General features: G+C 46.6%; 1 protein-coding gene and 2 non-coding genes across 3 annotated transcripts; 1 reads left to right on the top strand and 2 right to left on the bottom strand.

Moving 5' to 3' along the window:
* The first annotated feature begins 6,925 nt into the window (after window positions 1-6,925).
* Window positions 6,926-6,998, top strand: trnav-aac (transfer RNA valine (anticodon AAC)). The gene has a single exon. It is a non-coding gene; the product is annotated as a tRNA-Val (tRNA).
* Window positions 6,999-7,388: 390 nt separating this feature from the next.
* On the bottom strand, window positions 7,389-7,459 carry trnag-gcc (transfer RNA glycine (anticodon GCC)). The gene has a single exon. It is a non-coding gene; the product is annotated as a tRNA-Gly (tRNA).
* Window positions 7,460-15,608: 8,149 nt separating this feature from the next.
* LOC148187016 (uncharacterized) lies at window positions 15,609-22,799 on the bottom strand. The gene is made up of 8 exons (XM_088089219.1): window positions 22,614-22,799; window positions 21,921-22,470; window positions 21,650-21,822; window positions 21,190-21,555; window positions 20,774-21,036; window positions 20,460-20,690; window positions 19,826-20,358; window positions 15,609-15,784 (listed from the first exon to the last, which is right to left on the bottom strand). Exons 1-8 carry the CDS (start codon window positions 22,791-22,793, stop codon window positions 15,609-15,611), a joined length of 2,472 nt encoding a protein of 823 aa, XP_087945345.1. The 5' UTR covers window positions 22,794-22,799.
* Window positions 22,800-25,885: the final 3,086 nt, after the last annotated feature.

Below are 25,885 nucleotides of genomic sequence, written 5' to 3' on the forward strand. Positions count from 1 at the left end.
GGACTAAATGATCCTGTAAATTTTTATTTTTTCTATAAGCAGCGATTATTTTTATATCTAATTGGGGGTTATTTAAATTAATGATATGCTCAAAATTGTTTTTAATTTTTCTCACCAGAGATACAGATGACGGTGAGTAAGTTGTTATAAAGGGGAGGGCCGTAGTGACTGTAATAGGCTTAGTTTGCAGATAGAGCCTGAAACACTTCCTCAGAAAAGACCTGGAGTACCCTCTGCTGGACAAAGCACGAAACAGCACTCTGGTGGATGTGAGAAAATCCTCTTTCTGTGTGCAGACTCTGTGAAACCTGAGGAGCTGTGATTTGATTAAACCACTAAAGGTGTGTTTAGGATGATAACTGCTTTTGTATAGGAGAGCATGAGTATCAGTTTCTTTGAAAAAAACTTTTATATCCAATTTATGTTCGGTGGCGAATTTAGGTCCCTTAAATGTAGTGGTATCTAAAAAATCTACTGAATTACCATCGGTGGTGGCTTTTAATTTTATAGATGGGTTGTGATTATTTAAAGTATTTAAAAAATTATCAAATTCACCAGCAGAGTGAGTCCAGACTCCCCATATATCATCTAAATATCTAAAATAATATAAAGGTTTAATATTGCATTTTTCTAGCGCTGCTGTTTCCCAGGCTGCCTTAAAAATATCTGCATATGCCGGTGCAAATTTTTTGCCCGTGGCTGTTCCCTTTGTCTGAAGATAAAATTTGTCGTCAAATTCAAAATCATTTTTAGTTAAATTAATTTCTAATAATTTAATTAATTCTTTATCCGGTCTATTTTTGACATAGTATTTTTGAAAAATATCTTTAATAGCTTGTATGCCCTCAACTGTGTCTATATTCGTGTATAAGCTATCTACATCTATAGTAAAAAGAATGGAGTGTTCTGGAATAATCACGTTTTTAATTTTATCTATAAAATCATATGTGTCTTTAATATAACTTTTATGTAATTTGGCTAGCGAGTTAACAAAGTAATCAATATATTCAGCTGATCTATAGGTTTCACTATTACAATCAGACACTATGGGGCGACCTGGTGGAATTTCAAAGGGTTTAGGCCATTTGTTGGGATCTTTATGGATTTTAGGGAGTAAATAAAATCGTCTAGGCCTTGGTTCTGTGTCGCCAATTAAATAATTCCTTTGTTTTGCATTAATACATTTTTTATCATAAATTTTTTGAAAAATCTGTGCTATTTCGGTGAATGTCTCCATGTAAATAGGTCTGTTTAATTTGGAATAATATTTTTTATCTTCTAATTGTTTATGCCCCTCCCATAAATATTGAACCCTGTCCATGACGACGACCATACTGCCTTTGTCGGCTGGTTTAATAACAATATCAGGGTTATTGATTAATTCTTTAAGGGCGGTCTTTTCTCCTGAGGTTAAGTTAGGTCGTATGCTCTTAATATGGAAAGAATTTTCAAAATATGTCAGATCTAGTTTGATTAGGTCTCTGACATACGCTGGGAGCTGAAGCTCAGGAGGGGTCCAGCTTGAAGATGGAGTAAAGGGCTGTTGGGTGGTCTCGTTGGGTGGTCTCGTCATCCCCATAATAGGCCCATAATTTCAACCGTCTGTGATAATTTTGTAAGTCTAATCTGGCCTGTGGCGTCAGATTTTTATTATTCATGGTGGTTGGGATGAAGTTTAGTCCCCTATTTAACAGTGAGAGCTGTTGTATTGTAAGTTTAACTTTTTTAGATAATATCATTACATTTTTGAACCCCTCCTGGTGAAACAGGCTTGTGGGGTCCTTTAGTTTAAAGTGTTTTTCCAGTGGGTTAAAATATTGACGGCTGTGCCGCGGGTCCAGTGGATATTGTCTCTTTCAGTCTTAAAATCTGACCCTGGCAGTGCCGTAAAGTGGTCGTAGTGTTTTATGATGTGAGTTCAGTACCTGGAGGTTGTGTTTCTCCCCGTAGGGTAGGTCAGGAGAGAAGTTGATTTCAGGGATGAAAACCATGGTGTCCGGGAATCTCTCTGCTGCCGTCTGAACAGTCTTTTTCAGTTGTCTGATGATGGTGGGCCTGGCTTTTTGCCGTCTGTTGTTCAGGCCAAAGGAGAGAATGATGATCTCCGGTGCTTGGGTGCAGATCGCTCTCCTCAGGAGAGACTCTGCGTGCCTGAAAGTGGCACCAGGAAAACTGTCCACTTGGACCTGTTTGTTGGCGAAGGGGGGGACTCTGGAAAGGTTGGAGTCCCCCATGATGACCACCTTGTGTGTGATGGTCAGATTCCAGTCTCTTAGTTTGTTGTTGGTGGAGATGTGCCTGGTGAGTCTGCGTCTGAGGAGGTGTGAGTCAAACAGCTCGAGGAGCTGTGAGTCGTCCTCTGCTGCAGCAGGGGTCCCCCGATGGACCAGGCTGGGATGGAGGCTGTGAAGCTGCTCTCTGGGCCACAGATCGGGTCCTGAGTCGGATGGGTGTAAGCCTCACGGGGGGAGGAGGAGGGTGAGGAGGAGGAGGGCTGGGAAGGCCGCTGGACTTGTCTCCCTCACCCGACAGGATCACGGTGTCGAGGGGTTGGACGCATGGATTCTGCGTGCGGGCGGTGGAGGTGGAGGCTGCTACTGGTGCCGTTGCCATGGTAACCGCATGTTGTTGATCCCTCCCGGGCTGCTGCTGCCGTGGCTGGTTCTGAGCCTGTGTTGTAGAAGAGTGGAAAATAGGAAAAAGACCCGAGCGAGGAGCTCTTTGGGGGAGAGGAGAAGCAGGAGGAGGAGGAGAAACAGAGGGAGTAATAGGGGTGGGAATGAGCTCCGGGACGCCGTCTGTCGTCCCATCTTCATCCCGGTCAGGGGTCCAGCCGCTGCCTCTCTGGTCGGTCATCGTGCCAGTCATGGTGTGGATTATAGCGGAGGTCGTGGTCTGGTGTCTGGATGAGGCCTCTGGAGGACAGAGAGTTACTTCGTCTGGGGCGGGTTGTTGGGCTGGAGCTGCTGCCGGCTGCTGGACGGTTGCTGCCTGGACCGTAGGTGGCTGAGCTGCGGCGGGTTGCTGGATCGGAGCTGCCTGGACCGTAGAGGGATGAAATGCTGGACAACATGTCGGTCTGTATGCTTTTGTCTAATTATATTATGTTTGTGACATGTAACCCGTACATGAATAGTATGTCTCGTTTCCCCCACATATCTCAAATTTTTAGTGAAAATAGTCCCCTGTAAAGCCGTCCTAAACACCTTTTGTTTATGTGAATCATACACCCATTTTAATTGTTTGAAATAATTATTCCTAGGAACAGCTCTTTGATTGACCCGTGACCTGACCTTTGCCCTTACCAAAAAATCTTGAAGATTTTTATTTTTTCAGAACGCAGCAATAATTCTAACATGCAGTCTCCCATGAGGCCATAAAAATATCAGCGTATGCTGGAGCAAATTTCTTGCCCATGGCTGTACCTTTTATTTGGAGAAAAAATTGTCCATCAAATTCAAAATCGTTGCGGGTCAGATTAATTTCCAATAATTTGAATAATTCCTTATCTGGTCTTCTTTTGTCGTGAAATTTATTAAAAATGTCTCTAACGGCTTGGATGCCTTCTTGTGTGTCTATATTAGTGTAAAGGCTCTCGACATCAGTAGTGAACAAAAGGGACCCTGTGGGGATGGTGAGGTTTTTAATTTTATCTATGAAATCACAAGTGTCCTTAATATAGCTTTTATGTTTTTTTGCCAATGGGTTTAAATAATAATCAATAAATTCAGCAGACCTGTATGTCTCGCTGCTACAGTCAGACACTATAGGTCGCCCTGGAGGAGTTTGAAACGGTTTGCTCCAAGTGCTCGGATCCTTATGGATTTTGGGAAGGAAATAAAATCTTCTGGGTCTAGGTTCTGAGTCTCCAGTTAAATAATTCCTTTGTTTAGCATTAATCAATTTTTTCCTCATATGTTTTGTTAACAATTTGGGTGATCTGAGTGAAAGTCTCCAGAAAAATGGGTTTATTTAATTTAGAATAATATCTAGTATGACTCAGTTGTCTACGTCCTTCCCATAAATACTGGTCAAGGTCCATCACCACCACCACACTCCCTTTGTCAGCTGGTTTAATAATGATGTTGTTATTGTTCCTAAGTTCCTCAAGAGCCAAATTTTCTTCTGGTGTCAGATTAGATTTAACCCTGAGAACTTCAAATGAATTTTCAAAGAAGCTGAGATCCATCTTAATCAAATCACGAATGTGAGAAGGTAAATTTAATTCTGGGGGGGTCCAATTGGAAGCAGGAGTAAAAGGCTGTTTGACTGAGGTCCCCTTATCTTCATAATAAGCTAAAAGTTTTAATCTCCTGTGATAGGTTTGGAGGTCCAGCCTAGATTGGGGTTTGATATTTTTATTACTGCCCCTGGTGGGAATGAAATTCAAACCTCTGTTGAGTAGAGATATTTGACGAGTGGATAATTCAGTATGTTTTGCTAGGATCAAAACATTTTTAACCCCCTCCTGGAAAACCGGGCTCTCGGGGGCCTCTAGTTTACCCGGCGCATCCAATGGTCCAACATTTTAGAGGCTGTGCGGTGAGTCCAGTGGGTTGTGTCCCTTTCCGTGTCGAAATCTTTGCTGGGAAGCTCCGCAATGAAATCACAGTTTTTCATGATGTGGTTGTTCAGTACCTGCAGGTTAAGCTGTTCCTTCTGTGGAAGAGCGGTGGAAAAGTTTATGACAGGTACGAGGATCGTGGCGTCAGGGAATCTGTGTTTTGTCACTCTCAGGGCTCCCTGCAGCTGTTTGATGGTGGTGACACGGGTCTTCTGCTGCCTGTTGTTGAGTCCAAAGGCCAGGATGATCACCTCAGCCTCGGCAGTGCAGACAAACTTACGCAGGAGAGCCTCGGCGTGGTGGAACGTTGCTCCAGGATAGCTGTCGACCTGCAAGTCCTGGATCTGAAAGGGAGGAAACCTGGACACATTGGAGTCGCCGATAATGAGGAATTTTTTCCGCACACACAGACTCCAGTCTTTAAGTTTTTTTGTGGTGTTAACGTGTCTTGTAGGATCTGTCCCAGACCGGATGGCGTCCGTCTGAAGAGCAGCGACGTCCTGTCTCAGAAGTAACAAATATGGAGTACATCACAGAAAAGATACAATATTTTTGGGGGGATGGATGGCAGACAACATGTGTCACTGTAAAGTGGTTGATTCTCAATGGTAACAAGTACATGAGTGAACGGTCTCTGATAGTCACCAATGTAAATGAGACAGTACCTGTCTTTGGACTTATAAAAAACATTTATGTTCATTGTATTGTTTTGAATATCAGCTGTCCACTAGGACATTGATATGTTGCAGTAGTGATGAGGAATGTGGGTAAAAAAGACAGAGTGTAGGTGATAAAAAGTCAGGTAAGAAGGCAGTGGAGATTATGAAAGCCATTTATTTATCTGTCAAATCAGAAATGTAGTTATGCTGGTGTGGAGCAACTGTTTGAGAGTTTAGGGTTAGATCAAGCAACCTTTGAGGCGGAGTATTATATTAATGTATTAGCAGAAATACACATACTGTATTAAAAAGACAGGTGGATGAAGTATTTATTAACCAATACAGCAAACAACTTTTAAAATGATGTTAACATGAAAATCCAGTATGTTGTTAATGCATGTGTGTTTTGTGGATATTATTTCTTACATTTCTAAAGAAGAGAAGAAAATGGGATTATTGTTCGGGAATGCACATAGAGAAGCATCTAAACAGGGTAATGTGGATTCACTTAAAGGATGCACTGAAAAAATTAGGGAGTGTTTATTTGCATAACAGAGATGTTTAGCTGCAGAGGCTGTGTATAGATGAACAAATATGCCTTTACAGGAATGTTGACAGAAGGTTCAGTTTGTGCCAACAGGACACAGTACTGTAAAAATCAGTTTGTCTTGCAGAATTTTAATTTATTTTTTTTCTCATTTTAATGTTTTGCTAATAAAAGCTGCTTTACAGCAAACTTAGATATGTTAGTCATATGTTAATTTGCAAACTAGACAAATGGGATAACAAAATCTCTGTTTCACATTTTAAAAGTAATCTAACACTGTGTTTGCAAATAAACCCCGATCTTACGTGCAGACAATGAAAATGACATATGTTATAATATTCACCTACTAAAAATGAATGAACTTGCCCACAAGACAAAATCAACTTAAAAAAAATACAAAGGGACAAAAGGCTCCATTCTTACAGCAGGCCTAACTTTAGAAAACATGATAAATGGGTCGAAAAAAAAGCACGATTATATATCAGTCTGAGCAAGAGAGAAATTGAGAACTCCGATTGTCAGCTCTTCCACAGTGACATGTGACGATACATACGATATATAGCCCGAATTAACATTACAAACAATAAAAAAACGTTCATTTCGTATTGCCTGGCAAAAAAAACCTGAGTTAAACAATAAAGTTGAGCCTATTTTTAACAATAGTATACAGTTTACGCACATATACATCTAAATTTAGTACTTAAAAAACAGCTCACTTACATTCGTCGAGTTTGACTTTACGTTTGACACCGCAGTCGGAAAAAAAACACTGTCAAATGGAAAATCCCCACTGAAATCACTGCTGCTCCAGTCGTCTGTCACTCAAAGGACAAGATAAACTCATCTCTTTAAAAAAAGTGGGGGAAACAGCGCCACCACAATTCCACTTTTGGCCAAAAATATATTGCATCTGTAGTGATAATCACTACCATAGACAATGAATGGGAAAAGTTAGTAAAGTTAGTGATCACTATATCCGGCTCCTGCACGAAAGGTCCCCGGTTTCTAAACCGGGCGGAAACATATGACACGTTTTGGAACAACTTGTTGTTTAAACTGTACAACGTGACCATAGGTCGCTTTCAGCACTTATTAACCAAGCATGGAAGACTAATATCTGATTTTCACTTGATGCAGCACAAAGCTAGATATCAAGTTTCTGTAGTGTAGTGGTTATCACGTTCGCCTAACACGCGAAAGGTCCCCGGTTCGAGACCGGGCGGAAACAATAAGATGTTTTCATTATCATGTTTCAAACATCACACATTTCCTGACACCAACTGACTAGCTGCTGCTGCTGGCGATGATCAAGAGGTCTGTAACTTCAGATGTGGCCCTGAACGTGGCCCTCAGGGGGAGTACATGTGTGGTGGTGCTCTGCTGTTTGGTGGCATGTTGCAGAGCTGTAGAGCCTCGTGAGGAGTCGTAGGCTACAAAACTAAACGAACATATACTTCATTCAAATTTACAACCACAGGGGACGCCGGTTATTCCTCTGGTCTTTGGTAAGTGCTCCTGTGTAGCCCGTCTGTGTGAAGTACTACAAAGGACAACTGCATTGGCTGACTAGACAAGGAAGTTGTGCAACCATTGAGTCCATACAGCAGTAAAGACACAGTGCATTGGCCGGGAATCGGACCCGGGTCTCCCGCGTGGCAGGCGAGAATTCTACCACTGAACCACCAATGCTCACATGGCAGTGACAGCCACAGCCACCACTGCTTCTTTGACGCAATCTTGTCTTCATATTCTTCCTAGGCCGAATCAGGCGGGACACGACCGATCCATTTTGTGCCCATCAAGACTGCAACGGTGCACCAAACGTCTTCTTTCATGGGGACCTGCACAGAGCCTGAGGGAGAGAAAGCCTGGGTAAACAAAGCTAGTTGATCGCCACCGTCGTGGTGCCAAGTTATTATGATCATATGACTACTGTAACTCACATTCATATGGTCACAAAAAATATACAAATAGTTATGAAAATGAATAATAATTTGGCAACTAAAATAACAGAAATATAAAGTAGAACTATTTAAAATCCAAAGCCAAACAAAGGAACTTATATAATGAATAAAACAATTCTGATGAATATTAGGATTACTGTCATTTATTCAAAAAAATTTAGTTCAGATAATTCTTACGGGTGGCAGGGAGCACCAACGAGACAGAAGAGGCAGGAAAACATCAAGAGTGAACCCCTGCTTGTTTATACATGAAGACAGAAATGAATGGTTGTCACCAGTGCTCATGTGACAGTGCTGAAAGTTGTCCCTAATCCGTCTACGTCTGTTGAAGATTAAAGAGGAGTTCCACATCCTCGGGAATGAAGCTCCTCCCAAGGTTTAACACAGAATAATCTCTGTTGCTCCTCTGTAGAAGTTAACCAGGATCTTGCTCCAGAATGTAGCCTTGCCAATGTGGCAGGATAGCGCTGCGCTCCCTGCCGTGAGGGGCAGTGTGGCAGACAATTGCGCATCGCCTATAAATAGACCAGGTCGGACCCGTCTCGTTCTTTCCGCTTCCTCTTCCTCCTTCACGGAGCCGACAGCGTGTGTGGTGGCGTCTCGCTGGTTTGCAGGTTAGATCTCCAAACAAAGCGCGGTGTTACCTGGAGCCGAGCTGTCTCCCTCGGGGCAGTGTGTGTGTGGTGCACTCTCTGCGGAGTCTGGGGTGTGCGCTTCCTCCTCCTGCCTCGGTGACATCTCTGATCCTGCTCTCCGTACGCGGCCGTCACGCGCCGCTGTGAGCCTTGCTGCTGTCCTGGCTCTTTATGTGTCCTGGCTCTTTATGTGTCCTGGCTCTTTATGTGTCCTGGCTCTTTATGTGTCCTGGCTATTTCTGTGTCCGGGCTCTTCCTTTGGCCTGGGTTTTGTTTTCTTTTTTTAGTTCATCTTGGCTTCGGCGTTGTTTCGGCTCATGGCTGACCCCCTCTCGTCCATTCTGCGGGGGTAACTGTCCTCCGTGTGGCTCTTCGTGGGACTCCAGCCGCTTTGACTCGGCGCTCCGGGTCGGCCTGCATTTGACTCTCCGATCCGGTCCTGTTGACTGCAGTCAAAGGCTGTGGCAACACAGCCTAGCCAAAAGTTGCCGGCGTGCGCCCAGAGGGGCGTCCTAACTTTTATTGCCACGGAGCCACACCCACCAAGACTGTTTTAAATTAGAGTGGCAGACATTTATTGATTATTATTGGATTATTATTGTGTCTCAGTGTTATATTGGATTTATTGTTTGAATTTATTTGTTATTTCTTTTCATTGGATTATTATTGCTTGAGTTTCTGTTATATCGGATTAATTGTTTAGAAATATTTCTTTTCTTGATTTTGATAATTTGCGATTTAGTATAGTTTCTTTTGGCTTTGGGGTGTTATTTTTGATTATGTTGTGTGTGAGGACTGCCTTGATTTTATGGTTTTAATATTGTTTTCTTCCTGTTGACAGGTGCTGAGGCCCAGAGCGGCAGCGGTTCCCCTGGTGGTGGTTCCTTTTTCACGTTTTGGTTTGCAGTGTCACGGGTGAAGTGTAGTTTTGGATCCCTCCTTTTTTGTTACCGCTGTCGTGGTAAGCCCCAGCCCTGTCCCTTATTTCCTTTAAGTGGCTCCTCACATCATTTCAACATCTTTTATGTTGATTCATTTAGTCTGTTACTCAGTTTAAAAATAATTGTTTAATAAAATATATTTTTATAATTGGAAATCACGCTCTCGTCCTGTGGAGTTATTTTGACCTGCGTGCCTTGTTTCAAATCGAAAACTGGTAACTTATGAAGTCCCGTTATATCCTGGGGTGAAAGCCCCCAGGTGGCGTTGTCAGCAACCTTATGATTCCGCTCGCCTTGCCACAATCTGGCGTTGTCGGCAGGGTCCACAGTTTTAAAGGACAGAGATGTGATTTCCATTTTTAAAAAAAAATTTTGTAGTGTTTGTGTGTAAGCTTTCTAGCTAGGGTTTGTTATAGAGCCAAGACAGCAGTAACGCAACAGTCGTTGTTTTAAAATCATCCCCTCTTTCCTATCAGAGGGGTAGGTGTGGTAGATTTTTGTTGTCGGTATGGAGGAGGAAGTGCAGCAGCTCAAAGAGCTTGTGTTGCAGCTAAGGGCAGACAACGAGCGACTCCGTCAGGAGCATGCTGCGCCTCATTTGGCCCCTGATGGGGCAGCGTCGGTGTCCTCGGAGACAACTAGTGGTGCTAGTGCTAGTGAGGCTCCTCCTCCTGTTGTGTGGAGCGGCTGGTGGTGATTCCCAGGGACCGTAGATGTCCTGTGTTTAATGGTAGGTCAGGTATCGGTGTAGCTGAGTGGGTTGAGGAGATACAGACATGCATGCGAGCCCGCCACCTCTCTGCTGCTGATCAGGCCCTCTTCATCCTTGACCATTTGGAGGGAGAGGCGCGTGAGGAGATTAGGTTTCGACCGGGTGTAGAGCGCGAGGATCCAGCTCGCATTTTTTCCATCTTGCGAGAGCTGTATGGCCATTCGCTGTCTTATGTCATCCTGCAGCAGGCTTTCTTTGCGAGGCAGCAACAGGAAGGTGAGACACTGCAGGAGTTCTCACTGGCTTTGTTAGCTCTAATGGAGAGTATCAAGCAGTGCGCCCCTGATAAGATGCCGAACTCTGAGGTTCTGCTGCGCGATCAGTTCGTAGAGAATGTCCTTGACGGCTCTCTACGCCGTGAATTAAAACAAATGGTCCGGCGCGAGCCCACAGCTTCATTGTTAAAGGTGCGCTGGGAGGCCATTAGATGGGAGAGGGAGGGTTTTCCTGGAGGTGCTCGTGGGCGCAGCTGCTCTCTTCCATCTGCTCATGGTTTGCAGTTTAGTGTCCAGAGTCGCTCCACCCCGGCCCCGGTGGTTGTCCCACAGGGGCCCGGTTTAACTGAACTGATGGACCTCTTAAAGCGCCAACAAGAACAGCTTAACCATCTAACCCGCACCATGGCTGCCTTACAGGCCCCCCAATCTCAAGGTCGGACAGCACGCAACCCAGTTATATGTCGCAGGTGTCAGCAGCCCGGGCACTTTGCCCGTGAGTGTGATGGTGAGCGTGTTCCATCACGTGTTCGCGCTCACTCTGCTACGGGGCCAAATTCCCACCCCTCTAGGCCTGCTTTGTCCACTCAGCAGCCGTCGGAAAACTGAAGCCCGCTGAGCTTCTGAGCCACAGCTCAGTGGGGGCACCTCCAGGCTCTGAAGGAAGTAAACTGTCTGGTTTAATGTCCTCTTGTCCCACTACAAATGTTTTGATGGGCGATGTCTCTGTGCCATGCTTGGTGGACACTGGGTCCATGGTTTCCACCATCACAGAAAGTTTCTTTCAGGAGCACTTTGCATCCTGGGAACATGATCGCCTGCAGTCCTGTAATTGGTTGCGGCTCCGGGCAGCTAATGGCCTACCTATTCCGTATGTTGGCTATTTAGAGCTTGATGTGACCCTTTGTGCCAAGGTGATGTCCCGTTGTGGGATCCTGGTTGTTAAAGACCCCCCTGAAGCTGTGACCTCAGTCCCTGGAGTTTTGGGGATGAACGTGATCAGACGTTGTTATCAAGATCTTTTTGGGGCCTATGGTCGGTCTCTGTTCGATGCACCCCCTGTGTTACAGGCCCCTGGCCCAGTCATTGAGGCCCTTCAGAAATGTCACCAGGTTGCAGCCCAGGGTCTTAAACACCCTACTGGTTCAGTCAGGGTGCAAGGTAAACGGGCCCTTCGCATCCCTGGTGGGGTAATGAAGCTTGTTGCCAGCACTTGCTCCTCGCAGTTTTCAGAGCAGGCTGTGCTGTTTGAGCCCCCTGAGTCTGGTCTGCCAGATGGGTTGCTGGCATCTCCCTGTTTGGTTCGTGTTGTCCGGGGTACGGCTTACATCCCAGTGGTCAATGTGGGGACAACTGACATTCTCTTGTACCCACGGACCTGTCTGGGTGCTCTCAGCAGCGCCCAAGTTGTGAGTTTACCCACAGGGGTAACAGAGGTGCGGCAGGCTACAGCTACCGTCTCTTCCCACGTAGCTTCTAGCTCAATTTCCGGGGTTGCTCCACAGGTAGATCTGTCAATGTTGACAGAGGAAGAGCAGGGGGAGGTGAGGTCCTTGTTGCAGGAGTACAGTTCAGTTTTTGCAACCCATGATGGTGACTTGGGCTGTACCAACCTCATCTCCCATGACATTCCGCTCCTGGATGATGTCCCGGTGAGGCAGAGGTACCGTCGCATCCCCCCCTCTGAGTACGAAGCGGTAAAAGCTCACATCAACCAGCTTCTCGAAGCGCAGGTCATTAAGGAGAGCAGTAGCCCTTATGCCTCGCCCATTGTTTTGGTCCGTAAGAAGGACGGCAGTTTGCGCTTGTGCGTAGACTACCGTCTTCTGAATAGTAAGACCCGTAAGGATGCTTTCCCTTTGCCTCGCATTGAGGAAAGCCTTGATGCACTTGGTGGTGCCCGCTGGTTCTCAACCATTGATCTTGCCAGTGGGTACAACCAAGTGCCAGTTTCGGAGCCCGATCGGCCCAAGACTGCCTTTTGCACTCCATTTGGGCTGTTTGAGTTCAACAGGATGCCTTTTGGACTGTGTAACGCCCCGAGTACGTTCCAGCGGCTGATGCAGAGGATGTTTGGGGATCAGCAAGGTCAGTCTCTTCTTCTGTACCTTGATGACATTGTCATCTTCTCCTCCTCTGTGTCTCAACATCTGCAGCGGCTGAAGGTTGTGCTCGGTCGCCTTCAGAAGGAAGGCTTGAAGGCCAAATTGGAGAAGTGCACCTTCTTCCAGAAGGAAGTTAAGTACTTGGGCCATGTGATCTCCAGTGAGGGTGTCTCCACAGACCCCGAAAAGATTGAGGCTGTGTCCAAGTGGGAGCGGCCTCGTCATGTCTCTGAGTTGCGTTCCTTTTTGGGTTTTGCCAGCTACTACCGGCGTTTTGTTGAGGGCTTTGCGCAACTCGCTAGTCCTCTGCATAAGTTAGTGGCTGAGCTTACCAACAAGAAGTCCAGAAAAGGTTCTGAGCAGGCTCTTAGTGCTGCTTGGACGACCCAGTGTGAGACCAGTTTTGAGGCCTTGAAGTCGAGGTTAGTGTCAGCACCTGTTCTAACTTATGCCGACTTTTCTCGTCCTTTCATTTTGGAGGTCGACGCTAGTCACAGTGGCCTTGGGGCAGTGCTCTCCCAAGAGACCGACAGAGGTGTGCAGCCTGTGGCTTATGCCAGCCGAGGTCTCAGGCCCACTGAGCGCAACATGGATAACTACAGCTCCATGAAGTTAGAATTCTTGGCATTGAAGTGGGCCATGACCGAAAAGTTCCGTGAGTATTTGTTGGGCCATAAGTGTCTGGTTTTTACTGATAACAATCCGTTGAGTTACCTGCAGTCCGCCAAGCTTGGAGCCACTGAGCATCGTTGGGCTGCTCAGTTGGCTGCATTTGATTTTGACATCAAGTATCGTTCAGGTCGCAGTAATCGCAACGCTGACGCACTTTCTCGGCAGTATATGTCTGGTTCTGGCTTGGCTGAGGGTGTTGTGCCAGGCACTTCAATCCCCAATGCCCTCCAGCTTACAGCTGGCCCAGACCCGGTAGTTGCGGCAACCCAGAGTGTGGTATCGGTTTTTCCATCTCATTCTCCTGCTGATATTTGTGCCTTGCAGGAGGCAGATCCCCTTGTAGGGGAAGTCCTGGTGTTCTGGCGGAGACGGGCTAAGCCAACTCCCGCTGAGAGGCTGCAGGTTTCTAAACCGGCAATGGCTTTGTTGCGTCAGTGGGACCGCTTGGTCGAAAGAGAGGGTGTGCTCCACCGACGAGTCTATCAGCCTGATGGCGGGAGTGAATTTTTCCAGTTGATTTTGCCCGCTGCTCTGCAGCACGAGACCTTAAATCGGTTACACCAGGAGCATGGCCACCAGGGCATTGATCGGACCACCGACCTGGTGAGGCAGCGCTGCTATTGGCCGGGGATGTCCGCGGACATTAAACAGTGGGTCCAAGAGTGCGAGCGTTGCCAGGTTGCCAAGGACTCCGGCTCAGTTCCACATAGTTACATGGGTCACTTGCTTGCCTCCGAGCCCAATGAAATTGTGGCTGTTGACTTTACCCTGCTTGAGCCGTCCCGCAATGGTGTTGAAAATGTCCTGATCATGACAGATGTTTTTAGCAAGTTCACTGTTGCTGTCCCCACACGAGACCAACGGGCCTCCACTGTGGCTCAGGTCCTCCTTACTGAGTGGTTCTACAAATTTGGTGTTCCAAGCCGCCTGCACTCAGACCAGGGTAGGAGTTTTGAGAGCGCCTTGATTCACCAGCTCTGTGGTTTGTATGAGGTCGCTAAATCTCGCTTTCACGCCTGCACCATCCGGGCGGGCAACGGGCAGTGTGAGCGGTTTAATCGAACCCTTCATAACCTGTTGCGCACTCTTCCAGCTTCCAGGAAGCGGGACTGGGTCCCCTGTTTGCCTCAAGTGTTGTTTTCATACAATACCACACCTCATCAGGGTACAGGAGAGTCACCTTTCTACCTGATGTTTGGTAGAGAACCTCGTCTTCCCATTGACTTCCTCTTAGGGCGAGTTCAGGATCCTGTACGTGGGGAAGTACAGGACTGGGTTGTGGAGCATCGAGCCAGGCTTAATGTGGCTTTTGAGGGTGCTCGGGAGCGATTGTTGGCTGCTGCTGGTCGCCGGAAGGAGCGCCATGATCAGTGTGTTCGTGAGGCGCCTCTACCAGTGGGCCAGTTGGTGTATGTAAAAGATCATAGTGCCAGGGGTCGGCATAAAATCCAGGATATCTGGAGTTCTGTTGTTCACCAGGTGTTAAAAGCCCCAGTAGATCAAGGAGCGGTCTACACTGTTGCTCCCGTACGTAATCTGCACCAGGTACGAACGGTCCATCGAGATATGTTGAAGGCTGTTCGTGGCCATGTGAATCTAGTAGCCCCTCCTAGGGCCCAACCGCCTTGTAGATCAGAACAGGTGGAGGCTGACTCCCTTAGTGATGGTGACTTGTGGCTCTTGGTACCTGAAACACCTTTGCCTTCTGCGGGTCCGAGTCGTCCCTCTGCCGAAATCTGTTCAGAGGTTCAGGCTAGTTCAAGTGCAGTTCCTACATCGAGGGGCACTGTGCCATCCGTTCATTCGTTGTCCCCCTCAGAGCAACCCAGCACCAGTCAGCAGGTTCTGCGTCGGACTGCTCGCGCTACAGCCGGCCAGCATTCCAACCCCCACCATCTTCCCTTGCCTGCAGGCCCGCATGGTAGCCCCCCACAGCCTGTGTCTAATGCCCAAATGGCCATTTTTAGACCTTGGTGTTAGCTTCCGTAATTTTCTGCTTATCGTCGGGCCGACGACGCAAAATCTGGGGGTAGATGTGGCAGGATAGCGCTGCGCTCCCTGCCGTGAGGGGCAGTGTGGCAGACAATTGCGCATCGCCTATAAATAGACCAGGTCGGACCCGTCTCGTTCTTTCCGCTTCCTCTTCCTCCTTCACGGAGCCGACAGCGTGTGTGGTGGCGTCTCGCTGGTTTGCAGGTTAGATCTCCAAACAAAGCGCGGTGTTACCTGGAGCCGAGCTGTCTCCCTCGGGGCAGTGTGTGTGTGGTGCACTCTCTGCGGAGTCTGGGGTGTGCGCTTCCTCCTCCTGCCTCGGTGACATCTCTGATCCTGCTCTCCGTACGCGGCCGTCACGCGCCGCTGTGAGCCTTGCTGCTGTCCTGGCTCTTTATGTGTCCTGGCTCTTTATGTGTCCTGGCTCTTTATGTGTCCTGGCTCTTTATGTGTCCTGGCTCTTTATGTGTCCTGGCTCTTTATGTGTCCTGGCTATTTCTGTGTCCGGGCTCTTCCTTTGGCCTGGGTTTTGTTTTCTTTTTTTAGTTCATCTTGGCTTCGGCGTTGTTTCGGCTCATGGCTGACCCCCTCTCGTCCATTCTGCGGGGGTAACTGTCCTCCGTGTGGCTCTTCGTGGGACTCCAGCCGCTTTGACTCGGCGCTCCGGGTCGGCCTGCATTTGACTCTCCGATCCGGTCCTGTTGACTGCAGTCAAAGGCTGTGGCAACACAGCCTAGCCAAAAGTTGCCGGCGTGCGCCCAGAGGGGCGTCCTAACTTTTATTGCCACGGAGCCACACCCACCAAGACTGTTTTAAATTAGAGTGGCAGACATTTATTGATTATTATTGGATTATTATTGTGTCTCAGTGTTATATTGGATTTATTGTTTGAATTTATTTGTTATTTCTTTTCATTGGATTATTATTGCTTGAGTTTCTGTTATATCGGATTAATTGTTTAGAAATATTTCTTTTCTTGATTTTGATAATTTGCGATTTAGTATAGTTTCTTTTGGCTTTGGGGTGTTATTTTTGATTATGTTGTGTGTGAGGACTGCCTTGATTTTATGGTTTTAATATTGTTTTCTTCCTGTTGACAGGTGCTGAGGCCCAGAGCGGCAGCGGTTCCCCTGGTGGTGGTTCCTTTTTCACGTTTTGGTTTGCAGTGTCACGGGTGAAGTGTAGTTTTGGATCCCTCCTTTTTTTGTTACCGCTGTCGTGGTAAGCCCCAGCCCTGTCCCTTATTTCCTTTAAGTGGCTCCTCACATCATTTCAACATCTTTTATGTTGATTCATTTAGTCTGTTACTCAGTTTAAAAATAATTGTTTAATAAAATATATTTTTATAATTGGAAATCACGCTCTCGTCCTGTGGAGTTATTTTGACCTGCGTGCCTTGTTTCAAATCGAAAACTGGTAACTTATGAAGTCCCGTTATATCCTGGGGTGAAAGCCCCCAGGTGGCGTTGTCAGCAACCTTATGATTCCGCTCGCCTTGCCACACCAAGTTTCTGTAGGATGTAGAGCCTATTCTGTCCTTTTCTTTTAGCCTGGATGGTGATGTGTGATGACCAACATATGCTCTCAGTGACTGTGATATTAAGGAACGTACAGCTGTTCACCTGCTGCACCTCAACTCAACTGATGTAGACAGGGTCTGTGTTTTTGCCTCCTTCTTTCTACAATCAACAGTCGCCTCAGTGGTTCAGCTGATGTTGAGCAGGAGGTACTTCTCTGTGCACCACTCTGCCAGATTTATTCCCTCCCAGGTAAGGGTTATATGTGTTTGCAAGGCTCAGCCTGACCATGATTTTTTAAAATTTTCCCCGTACAAGGACAAGGCCCGTCAATGGCTGACTGGCGCCAGCGGTGCAAGACACAGCCAAACCTAGGTCGACAAATGCTTACCAACGGTCCGACATTGAGTGTCGGACGACCGTGGGCTCGGTGTGTCAGGGCCCAAAGTGTGTCTTACCTGTCGAAATGAGCAGCCTAGACACGGGAACTGCAAGGAAATTTGGGATGTTTTCTCCTAATTATTTTTTTAAAGCAATTATTAGCTACATAACAAACCTGACACTGCAATTTCAGTCTTGCCAAAAGGTGTTGCACTGACCGGGAATCGAACCCGCGTCTACTCCATGGAGGGCTATGCCCTCCAGACATCTCCTTGTTAGTATAGTGGTGAGTATCCCCGCCTGTGGATATGGTTCAATCTTCTCTGTAGGGGTGAGTAGAAAAAAAAGAGGGGGGCTGGATGAACAGGTAAGTTGCAGGTGGTTGACAGGTAAGGTGCAACTGGATGGAAGGTAAGGTGCAGCTAGTGCAACTGGACAGACTGTAAGGTGCAACTGGTGTAAATGGATGGAAGGTGAGATACAGGTGGATGATAGGTAAAGTGCAGGTAAATTGCAGGTAGTTGACAAGTAAGGTGCAGCTAAATAACTGGTGAGTTGCAACTGTATTACAGGTAAAGTGTAACTGGATGGAAGGTAAATTGCAGGTGCATGTAAGTTGAAGGTGGTTGACAGATAAGATGCAACTGTACACAAGGTACAGTGCAACTGGACGGATTGTAGGGTACAACTGGTGCAAATGGATGGAAGGTGAGATACAGGTGGATGATAGGTACAGTGCAGTTAAGTTGCAGGTGGTTGACAAGTAAGGTGCAGCTAAATAACAGGTAAGTTGCAACTGGATGGATGGTGAATGCTGTGATCCTGCCTTTGGTTGTGCTCGTGCTGTGGCTGTACTGATTCTGTGCCCCCCACTCGCCCTGATCGTGGTGTGGTCCTGGTTGCGCCGATGCTGTGATCTTGCCTTTGGACACCTCTCTTTCAACATATGCATGAGACTATTATCATCTCTCTCAACATCATCAGAGTGCAATTACTAATTTCACACCTACCATTATTGTAATATGACATGCATCTGTTTCTATTATTGCTGTGCCCCCCCCCCTCCTCTCTCCTCCTCTCTCTTTCTCTTTCCTTTTTTGCCATGATTGTATTTCATTTGCTATTTACGACATCTATTGCTCGTCTGTCCGTCCTGGAAGAGGGATCCCTCATCATCCTCTACCGCTCTTCCTGAGGTTTCTTCCTTTTTTTTCCCCCCGTTACAGGGGTTCTTTTTGGGGAGTTTTTCCTTGGGTGATGTGAGGGTCTAAGGGCAGAGGGATGTCGTACACTGTAAAGCCCTCTGAGGCAAACCATGTTTTGTGATAATGGGCTATATAAAAAAAACTGACTTGACTTAAGATTCAGGGATATAAAGTTCTAAAGTTTTATAGTTTTTTTTTTTTTTATAAAGTTTTTCAGGGAGGTAAAGTGCAGGTAAGTTGAAGGTGGTTGACAGATAAGATGCAGCTGATTTTATAGGTAAGTGGCAACTGGATGTAAAGTAAGGTGCAGGTACTTGCTATTAACAGCCCCACCACTTACCTGTCAACCACTTGCTACTTAAAAGTAAGGTGCAGGTAAGTAGCAAGTGGTTGACAGGTAAGTGGTGGGGCTGTTAATTAATGTATGACTGTAATGTATTCTAAATCATCAGAAATAATAAAGCTTCTCAAATGCAAATTGAAGGTTTTTTATTTATATTTTTTCATATGTTGTTTACCAGAAATACTGTCATACAATGGTTCAAAATACTTTCTCAGTGGCTCTCAGACAAATAAGAGGAGGGAGGTCCCGGCCGAAAGAAACAAAAGATGGAAAGCAGCTGAGCCAGCCCACAGAGGGCCGTCAGACTCAGCGTTTTCCCCCTAACTACCTATGAAATAAAGACAAATCTAACTGATGTTAAACAAAACCGAAAACTGAACTACCGGAAACCTCCAACCCAAACTAAAATAACAAAACTCAGCAATCTAAAACATGCTGGGGAAAAGTAAAAAGAGAGCAGTATGCAAGCAGCATGTTTTTCTGACCCACAATGACTTGCTCAGTGGCAGATACGTCACATCAATAAAGCCATAAACAGATACAACTCAATAACAGCTGATTAACAGCTGACAGAGGCCACAGTGATGGATGTCAGCACACTGAAGTGACTGCTGTCCAGAGAGCAGACAGTAATAATAGGAACTGTTTAAGTGGACCAAATAACCCACAATATATCGACATAATTATAATAATAAATAAATAAATAAATAAATAAATAAATAAATAAATAAATAAATTCTCAGCACATTGAAGTGACTGCTATCCAAGAGCAGACAGTAATAATAGGAATTGTTTAAGTGGACCAAATAACCCACAATAAAACGACATAATTATAATAAAAAATAAATAAATAAATAAATAAATTCTCAGCACATTGAAGTGACTGCTGTCCAAGAGCAGACAGTAATAATAGGAATTGTTTAAGTGGACCAAATAACCCACAATAAAACGACATAATTATAATAAAAAAAAAAATAATAAATTCTCAGCACATTGAAGTGACTGCTGTCCAAGAGCAGACAGTAATAATAGGAATTGTTTAAGTGGACCAAATATAAAAACATAAATAAATAATAAAGAAATTAACATAAAGGCAACAATAAAAACACACATATTCAAATTAGAAATGTAACTAATGTTTAAAAAAAGGAAACAAATATGGTTAAGAAAAAAAACTGAAATGATATTTATTCCCCCCCCTGCTTTGCCCCATAAGTTCTTTTCATTTCCTCTCTCCATTCCTCCACGGATTTTCCTCCGACCGATGCGCAGTACGCCACCCCATACAGTCTCGTGTGGCCAGTTTTTCGTACTGCGACATCGGCCGGCGGGTTTTGCTCCCGGTGGTGGCCCCTGCCCTGCAGCAGCAGCCTCGGCCGCCTTCCTCTTCCTGTAGGCTGTAGTTCTTGGTGTTCTTAAAGGTACAGGAAGAGGAGGCGGACCAGCAGGGGCAGGAGCGATGAGGACACCTGGGAGCTGTGCTGCTGTAGGAGGAGGAGGAGGAGGAGGAGGAGGAGGAGGAGGGAGAAGGCCAGAGGGTCCAGGGCCAACAGGAGCAGGAGGAGGGGGAAAAACACCACCAGTTGAGGGCCCTGGCTGCTCCTCATCTGGCGGTGGCGGTGGAGGAGGAGGAGGAGGAGGAGGAGGAGGAGGTGGTAGACCCCTGGTGGAGGGCCCTGGCTGCTCCTCGGGGACTTTAAAGTTAAAGGGCTGCCCTTGTCCCACCTGGACAAAGGACAGCCCTTCGCTTCTGAGCAGGGGCAGTGCTGCTACAGCTGCTGCAGGGACGACCCCAGTTCCCTGCAGCAGCACAGTCCTCACTGCCCCTTTCTGGCGCCTCATGTACCTGGAAGACAAACACGGCTGGTTTTAGATTAATCACAGGACAGATTACAGCAGAGCTTCGTGTTAAAAGTCTCACCACTGGGACAGGGTCCGCTGGTTCACTTCAAAAAGCCAAAAAGCTGAATGTCAGTCTGAGCCATCAGCCTCGGGCTGGCCAGCACTGTCTCTCTGATGGCCACGTAGTCCGAGAGGACAAGGGACCACCGAGTCCTGGTGACCCCCTCGAACCGCGTGGCCCCGGGGTGGAGTTGGCAGAGCCGGCTGCAAATGGCCTCCACCAGGCGGCTGGCACTGGGCCAAGTTGCAGGGCCCGAGGCCTGTCCGAGAAGGCAGCTGAAAGAGTCACGGAGAGGACAGCGTGGGTTAAACAGCAGAACTTTGTGAGAAGAGACAGTAAAATTTGAAATGAGTCTTACCGTTCGACACTCTCCTTGCCAGGACAGGAGGTGTTTTTCCCCTTGGCTGCCTTGAACCGCCCCTTGTGTTGCCTCTCCCGGTACCTGGGAGGGTAGACAACCCGCTTTTTGTCGCGCTCTGGCAGGCGATGCCAGAGCGCGATGAGTTTGTCTACCCTCGAGTCAGGAAGCCCCCGAAGGCTCCGCCCCTCCACCAGGACCTGGGCCAGCTTCAGGACCCGCTGGAACCCTGGCTGGCCGTCAGGCCCGTCGATGTTCTCCTCCTGAGAAGAAACACAAGAGGGGGAAGAGAAAGGAGGAGTGTCTTTAAAAATTTAAACACGTTATTGTTACTATGATTATAGTTAAAACTCTTATCATCAATCTTATCGTCGTTATCATCAGCAGCAGCAGTAGTTTGTGGTCAGTAAACTCACCTCAGGGTCTGAAGAGGGCTGCTGGGGAGCGGGAGCCTGAACCTCAGGGGCCCCGGGGGGGGCATCTTGGTTAGGGGCGGCCGGACGGGAAGGCTCAGACTGGGGTGCGTCAGCTGGATCACCTGACCGGGCTGCTGCCACTGTGCTGGTGGAGGGGATCTCGGCCTCGAAGACGGTCGGGTCCTCAACGTCTCCCTCGATCCCCTCGTCGTCCTCGAGGGACTCGATGGCAGCAGCCTCGTCCGGAGTGTCAGGGTCCAAGCTGACATCCTCAAGCACTTTTCCTGTCTGCTGGTACAGGTACTCAACCCCGATGAGCTCCCCTGTCACACTGCAGAGGCAGAAAGTAAGACTCAGTAAATACTCCTTTGCTCACAGTTACCATGTTGAAATAAAGTAGTGCACATCACATGTACTCAGCAGGCCTGGTGAAGTCCTTAACCATCTGAAGGCCAAGCACCCTTTGGCTCTTCTGGTTAAGGTGCTTGAGGTGGCCACTGTAGGAGTGCAGAGGTGCCATGCCTTCCTCAGCTGCGTCCGGTGGTGCAGCTGCCGCTGCTGCGCGGTCCTCATTCCACCTCACCAGTCCTTCAACCAGGAACGCCTGGAAGTGTTTAGCACTAGCTTGTGTTCCTGAAAAGGCAGGTTTTGGATCAAATATTAATTCATGTCTGCCTGAAATGCGAATACAGAATTGATTTGAGGAGGAGCTGAGAGACACATGAAAGTACCTGGGATGAACCGGTTGAGGTGGAGGTGGAAGGACTCCAGCGACGTGGAGCCCCTCGCGCAGCGATAAACCGGCAGGCTGACTCCGCCCTTCGTCAGTCTGCCAGTCTGGGTGTAAAGCTGCACCCCCGGTGGGTCCTGGATGCAGCTGAGGTGGCACCTCTGCGTACTCCAGATGTCCTGGATGCGGAGAGCGTTCAGCAACGGGACGTCCAGGTTGTTGAGTCCTGCTGGTCCGTTGAAGGTGTCAAGAAGATCCTTGATGAGGAGTGCGGTTTCCATGGCCCCACGTGTCCTGAGCCGACAGTGGAACCTCCACACCTCCTTGGAGATCCTCTTCATCACCTCAGCATCAGTCAGGCCAACCATCCCGTGCTTCCCCTCCAGCTCGGACCGCTTAGCCTCGGTGAGACGGCGGGCATCTTCGGGGTCGACCTCGAAGATGCAATGAGACAGCTGCCTCATGAAGGTTGGGTACAGGTCGTGGCACTCTGTGGTCACACCTGATGCGAAGCGTCGCATCAGGTGCCAGATGTCAAGGCGCACCACGAGCTGTCCCCACTCCTGTGATAGAAGAACGTAGTGCGGTTTAATTTTCATAAACTGTTTGATTATTTCATTTAGGTTTTTGAATGTTGTGAACACAGTGTGATTAGTGTCATGTAAATCTTGTTATTATCAATATCAATATAAACATTCTCAGTTTCAGACCGAAAACAAGCAGCTGTCTTCGACACGCAGTCTCTGTTGCAGCAGTCGCGGTCCACGTAGATGAGCTGGGGGGGTTGTACCCCGGCGAGTCGGTACCGCCTCATCAATCCAGCCGCCATCCTGGACAGGCCCTCAGAGCTCTCAGCGCAGGTGAGGACGCTCATGAGGACCTGCCCGTGCTCATTGTGCCGATGTTGGTGGCCCAGGCGGTCGTGTCGAGCGGTACCTGCGAGCTTCTTCGTTACCTGGACAGAGGGAGGGAGATTTTAAATAAACACACAGCTGTGGTGTAAAAGCAGCTGTGAGAAAAGTGTGAGAAGCTTTACTCGCCTTCTTGGTGGAATCCATCTTCAAGATGGATCCAAAGGTTGAAGTGATCCTGGCCTTGTACTCATCCAGCCGCGTCAGGATGTCGTAGCTGTACACCGTCAGCAGCCAGATGGGTGATGGCAGAGGGGGCATCTCTGGTGGTGGTGGAAATTGCCCCCTCACAGAGGACAAGCCTAGGAACTGCTCGCACACGCCGAGGTACTGGATCGCTCTCCGCATCCAGGCGTCTGAATGTTGCTCCCCCAGGGTGTTGTACAGCCGATTAGCACTGTTGGCCAGGGTGCGAGACTTCAGCTGTCCAACAACCCTGTGGTCACAGGACAGCCTGCAGAAACACAAACATTATGTACAGCTTTGTCACCACATAAATACATCAAACAGGTCACTCAATACAAACACACACCTCTCTCTCTAACTGTATATATATATATATATATATATATATATATATATATATATATATATATATATATATATATATATATATGTATATATTTGTGTGTGTGTGTGTGTGTGTGTGTGTGTGTGTGTTTGTTTAACATGTTTTTTAAATTGATTATAATGTCTTACCTGTACGTGAGTACAGCTGGGAACTGGCAGCTGTAGGTGGGGGGAAGCTGCCTCATGATGCCCTGTGACCACCCGCCGACCTTCTTCTTACATCAACGGCACTCCAGGTATTCAGTGGCCATGAGATACCAGCCGTCAATGTCTAGGACCCTCCGGATGGTCCTGTACAGCCCAGCCTTTGTCATGGACCCTTTGCACAAAGGCTGGGGGCATGTCAGCTGTAGATGCCAGATGCGGTGTGGCATCCATAGGAACAGCCGACATGCAAAGAAGGGGTCGGGGGACGCGGGAGGCTGGTTGTAGACCGGCCGGGGTTGGGGGGGTACCACCAGATGTTCAGCTCACTGATGAGCCGAGGCCTCCCCTAGCTGTCCCTGGAAAACAGCACCCGACAGATCCACTGCTGCTGCTCCACAGTGAGAGCTGCCCGCCAGGACTCTGGCAACAGCTGAAAAACAGAGGAACACAGAACGCAGAATGTTATGATGTAACTAGAATGTTAGAGTTCTAGAATGTTGTTACTGTAGAATGTTACAGTTCTAGAATGTTGATGTAACTGAAGAATGTTACAGTTCTACAATGTTATGATGTAACTATAGAATGTTAATGTTCTAGAATGTTGCTGTTATTGTTGAATGTTACAGTTCTAGAATGTTGCTGTAACTGTAGAATGTTAAAGTAATAAAATGTTATGATGTAAGTGTAGGATGTTACAGTTCTACATTGTTATGATGTAACTAGAATGTTACAGTTGTAGAATGTTATGATGTAACTAGAATGTTACAGTTGTAGAATGTTGTTTTTACTTTAGAATGTTACAGTTCTAGAATGTTGCTGTTACTGTAGAATGTTACAGTTCTACAATGTTATGATGTAACTATAGAATGTTAATGTTCTAGAATGTTGCTGTTATTGTTGAATGTTATAGTTGTAGAATGTTGCTGTGAGTGTAGAATGTTACAGTTGTAGAATGTTGCTGTTACTGTAGAATGTTACAGTTCTAGAATGTTATGATGTAACTAGAATGTTACAGTTCTAGAATGTTGTTGTTACTGTAGAATGTTACAGTTCTAGAATGTTGCTGTTGCTGTAGAATGTTACAGTTCTACAATGTTATGATGTAACTGTAGAATGTTAATGTTCTAGAATGTTGCTGTTACTAATGAATGTTACAGTTCTAGAATGTTGCTGTAACTGTAGAATGTTAAAGTAAGAAAATGTTATCATGTAAGTGTAGAATGTTACAGTTTTAGAATGTTGATAGAACTGTAGAATGTGACAGTTCTACAATTTTTATGATGTAACTGTAGAATGTTACAGTTCTAGAATGTTGATGTCACTGAAGAATGTTACAGTTCTAGAATGTTGCTGTTACTGTAGAATGTTACAGTTCCACAATGTTATGATGTAACTGTAGAATGTTAATATTCTAGAATGTTGCTGTTATTGTTCAGTGTAACAGTTCTAGAATGTTGCTGTAACTGTAGAATGTTAAAGTAATAAAATGTTATGATGTATCTGTAGAATATTACAATTATAGAATGTCTAGAAGGCTACAAAACAAACATATACTTCATTCACATTTACAACCACAGGGGACGCTGGTTATTCTTCTGGTCTTTGGTAAGCGCTCCTGTGTAGCCCGTATGCGATAAGGACAACTGCATTGGCTGGAAATCGAACCCAGGCCTCCCGCATAGCAGGTGAGAATTCTCCTACTGAACCACCAATGCTCATTGACTCCAATGCCACTTTGGTGATGGCACGTGCATACACCTGGAAGTTTGACTCACCGCCTTCTGTGCTTTTGCGTTTTGACTGGTGATGTGAGTTGAGTGTGTGTTGGAAGTGAGCTTCTTCTTTTGGCCGTTCATTTAGTTTCCCCTCTATTCACTGACTCCCACTTTACTTTGGTTTGGGGAGCAAATCTTTGCTTTGTCTATCAGTCAGAGAGAATCAGTGGAGGCTGCTGGGAGCTTTATTTATATGTGATGAGGTTCTATCTGCCGCCTCTTGTGCAGCTCACGACGTTCTTGTAGAACTCTGCAGAATCCTGCACAGACTCTGAGGAGGGAAACTCAGTCTCATTTCAGGATAGTTGAAATAATTTCAGAGAATGAATCTCAGCAGTGACAGGTGAAGGATTTTGGAGCTCTTGACACAATAGTTGGCAATTCACTCACGTTTGTACAATAAAGTAAAGCAAACCAAAAATATACAATATATCCTAACAATTAATAAATGCTTGTGTGTGTGTACTCGGTTATATGCACAACACTGATGAGGCAGTACATGGATTTGCCAAATGTGCATGAGGCTCAGCAGACTGCACAACACTATAATGAGGCACACAGAA

Source organism: Plectropomus leopardus, chromosome 16, assembly GCF_026936395.1.
Source record: "Plectropomus leopardus strain MGB_pleo_1.0 chromosome 16, ASM2693639v1, whole genome shotgun sequence".
Taxonomy (NCBI): Eukaryota; Metazoa; Chordata; class Actinopteri; order Perciformes; family Serranidae; genus Plectropomus; species Plectropomus leopardus.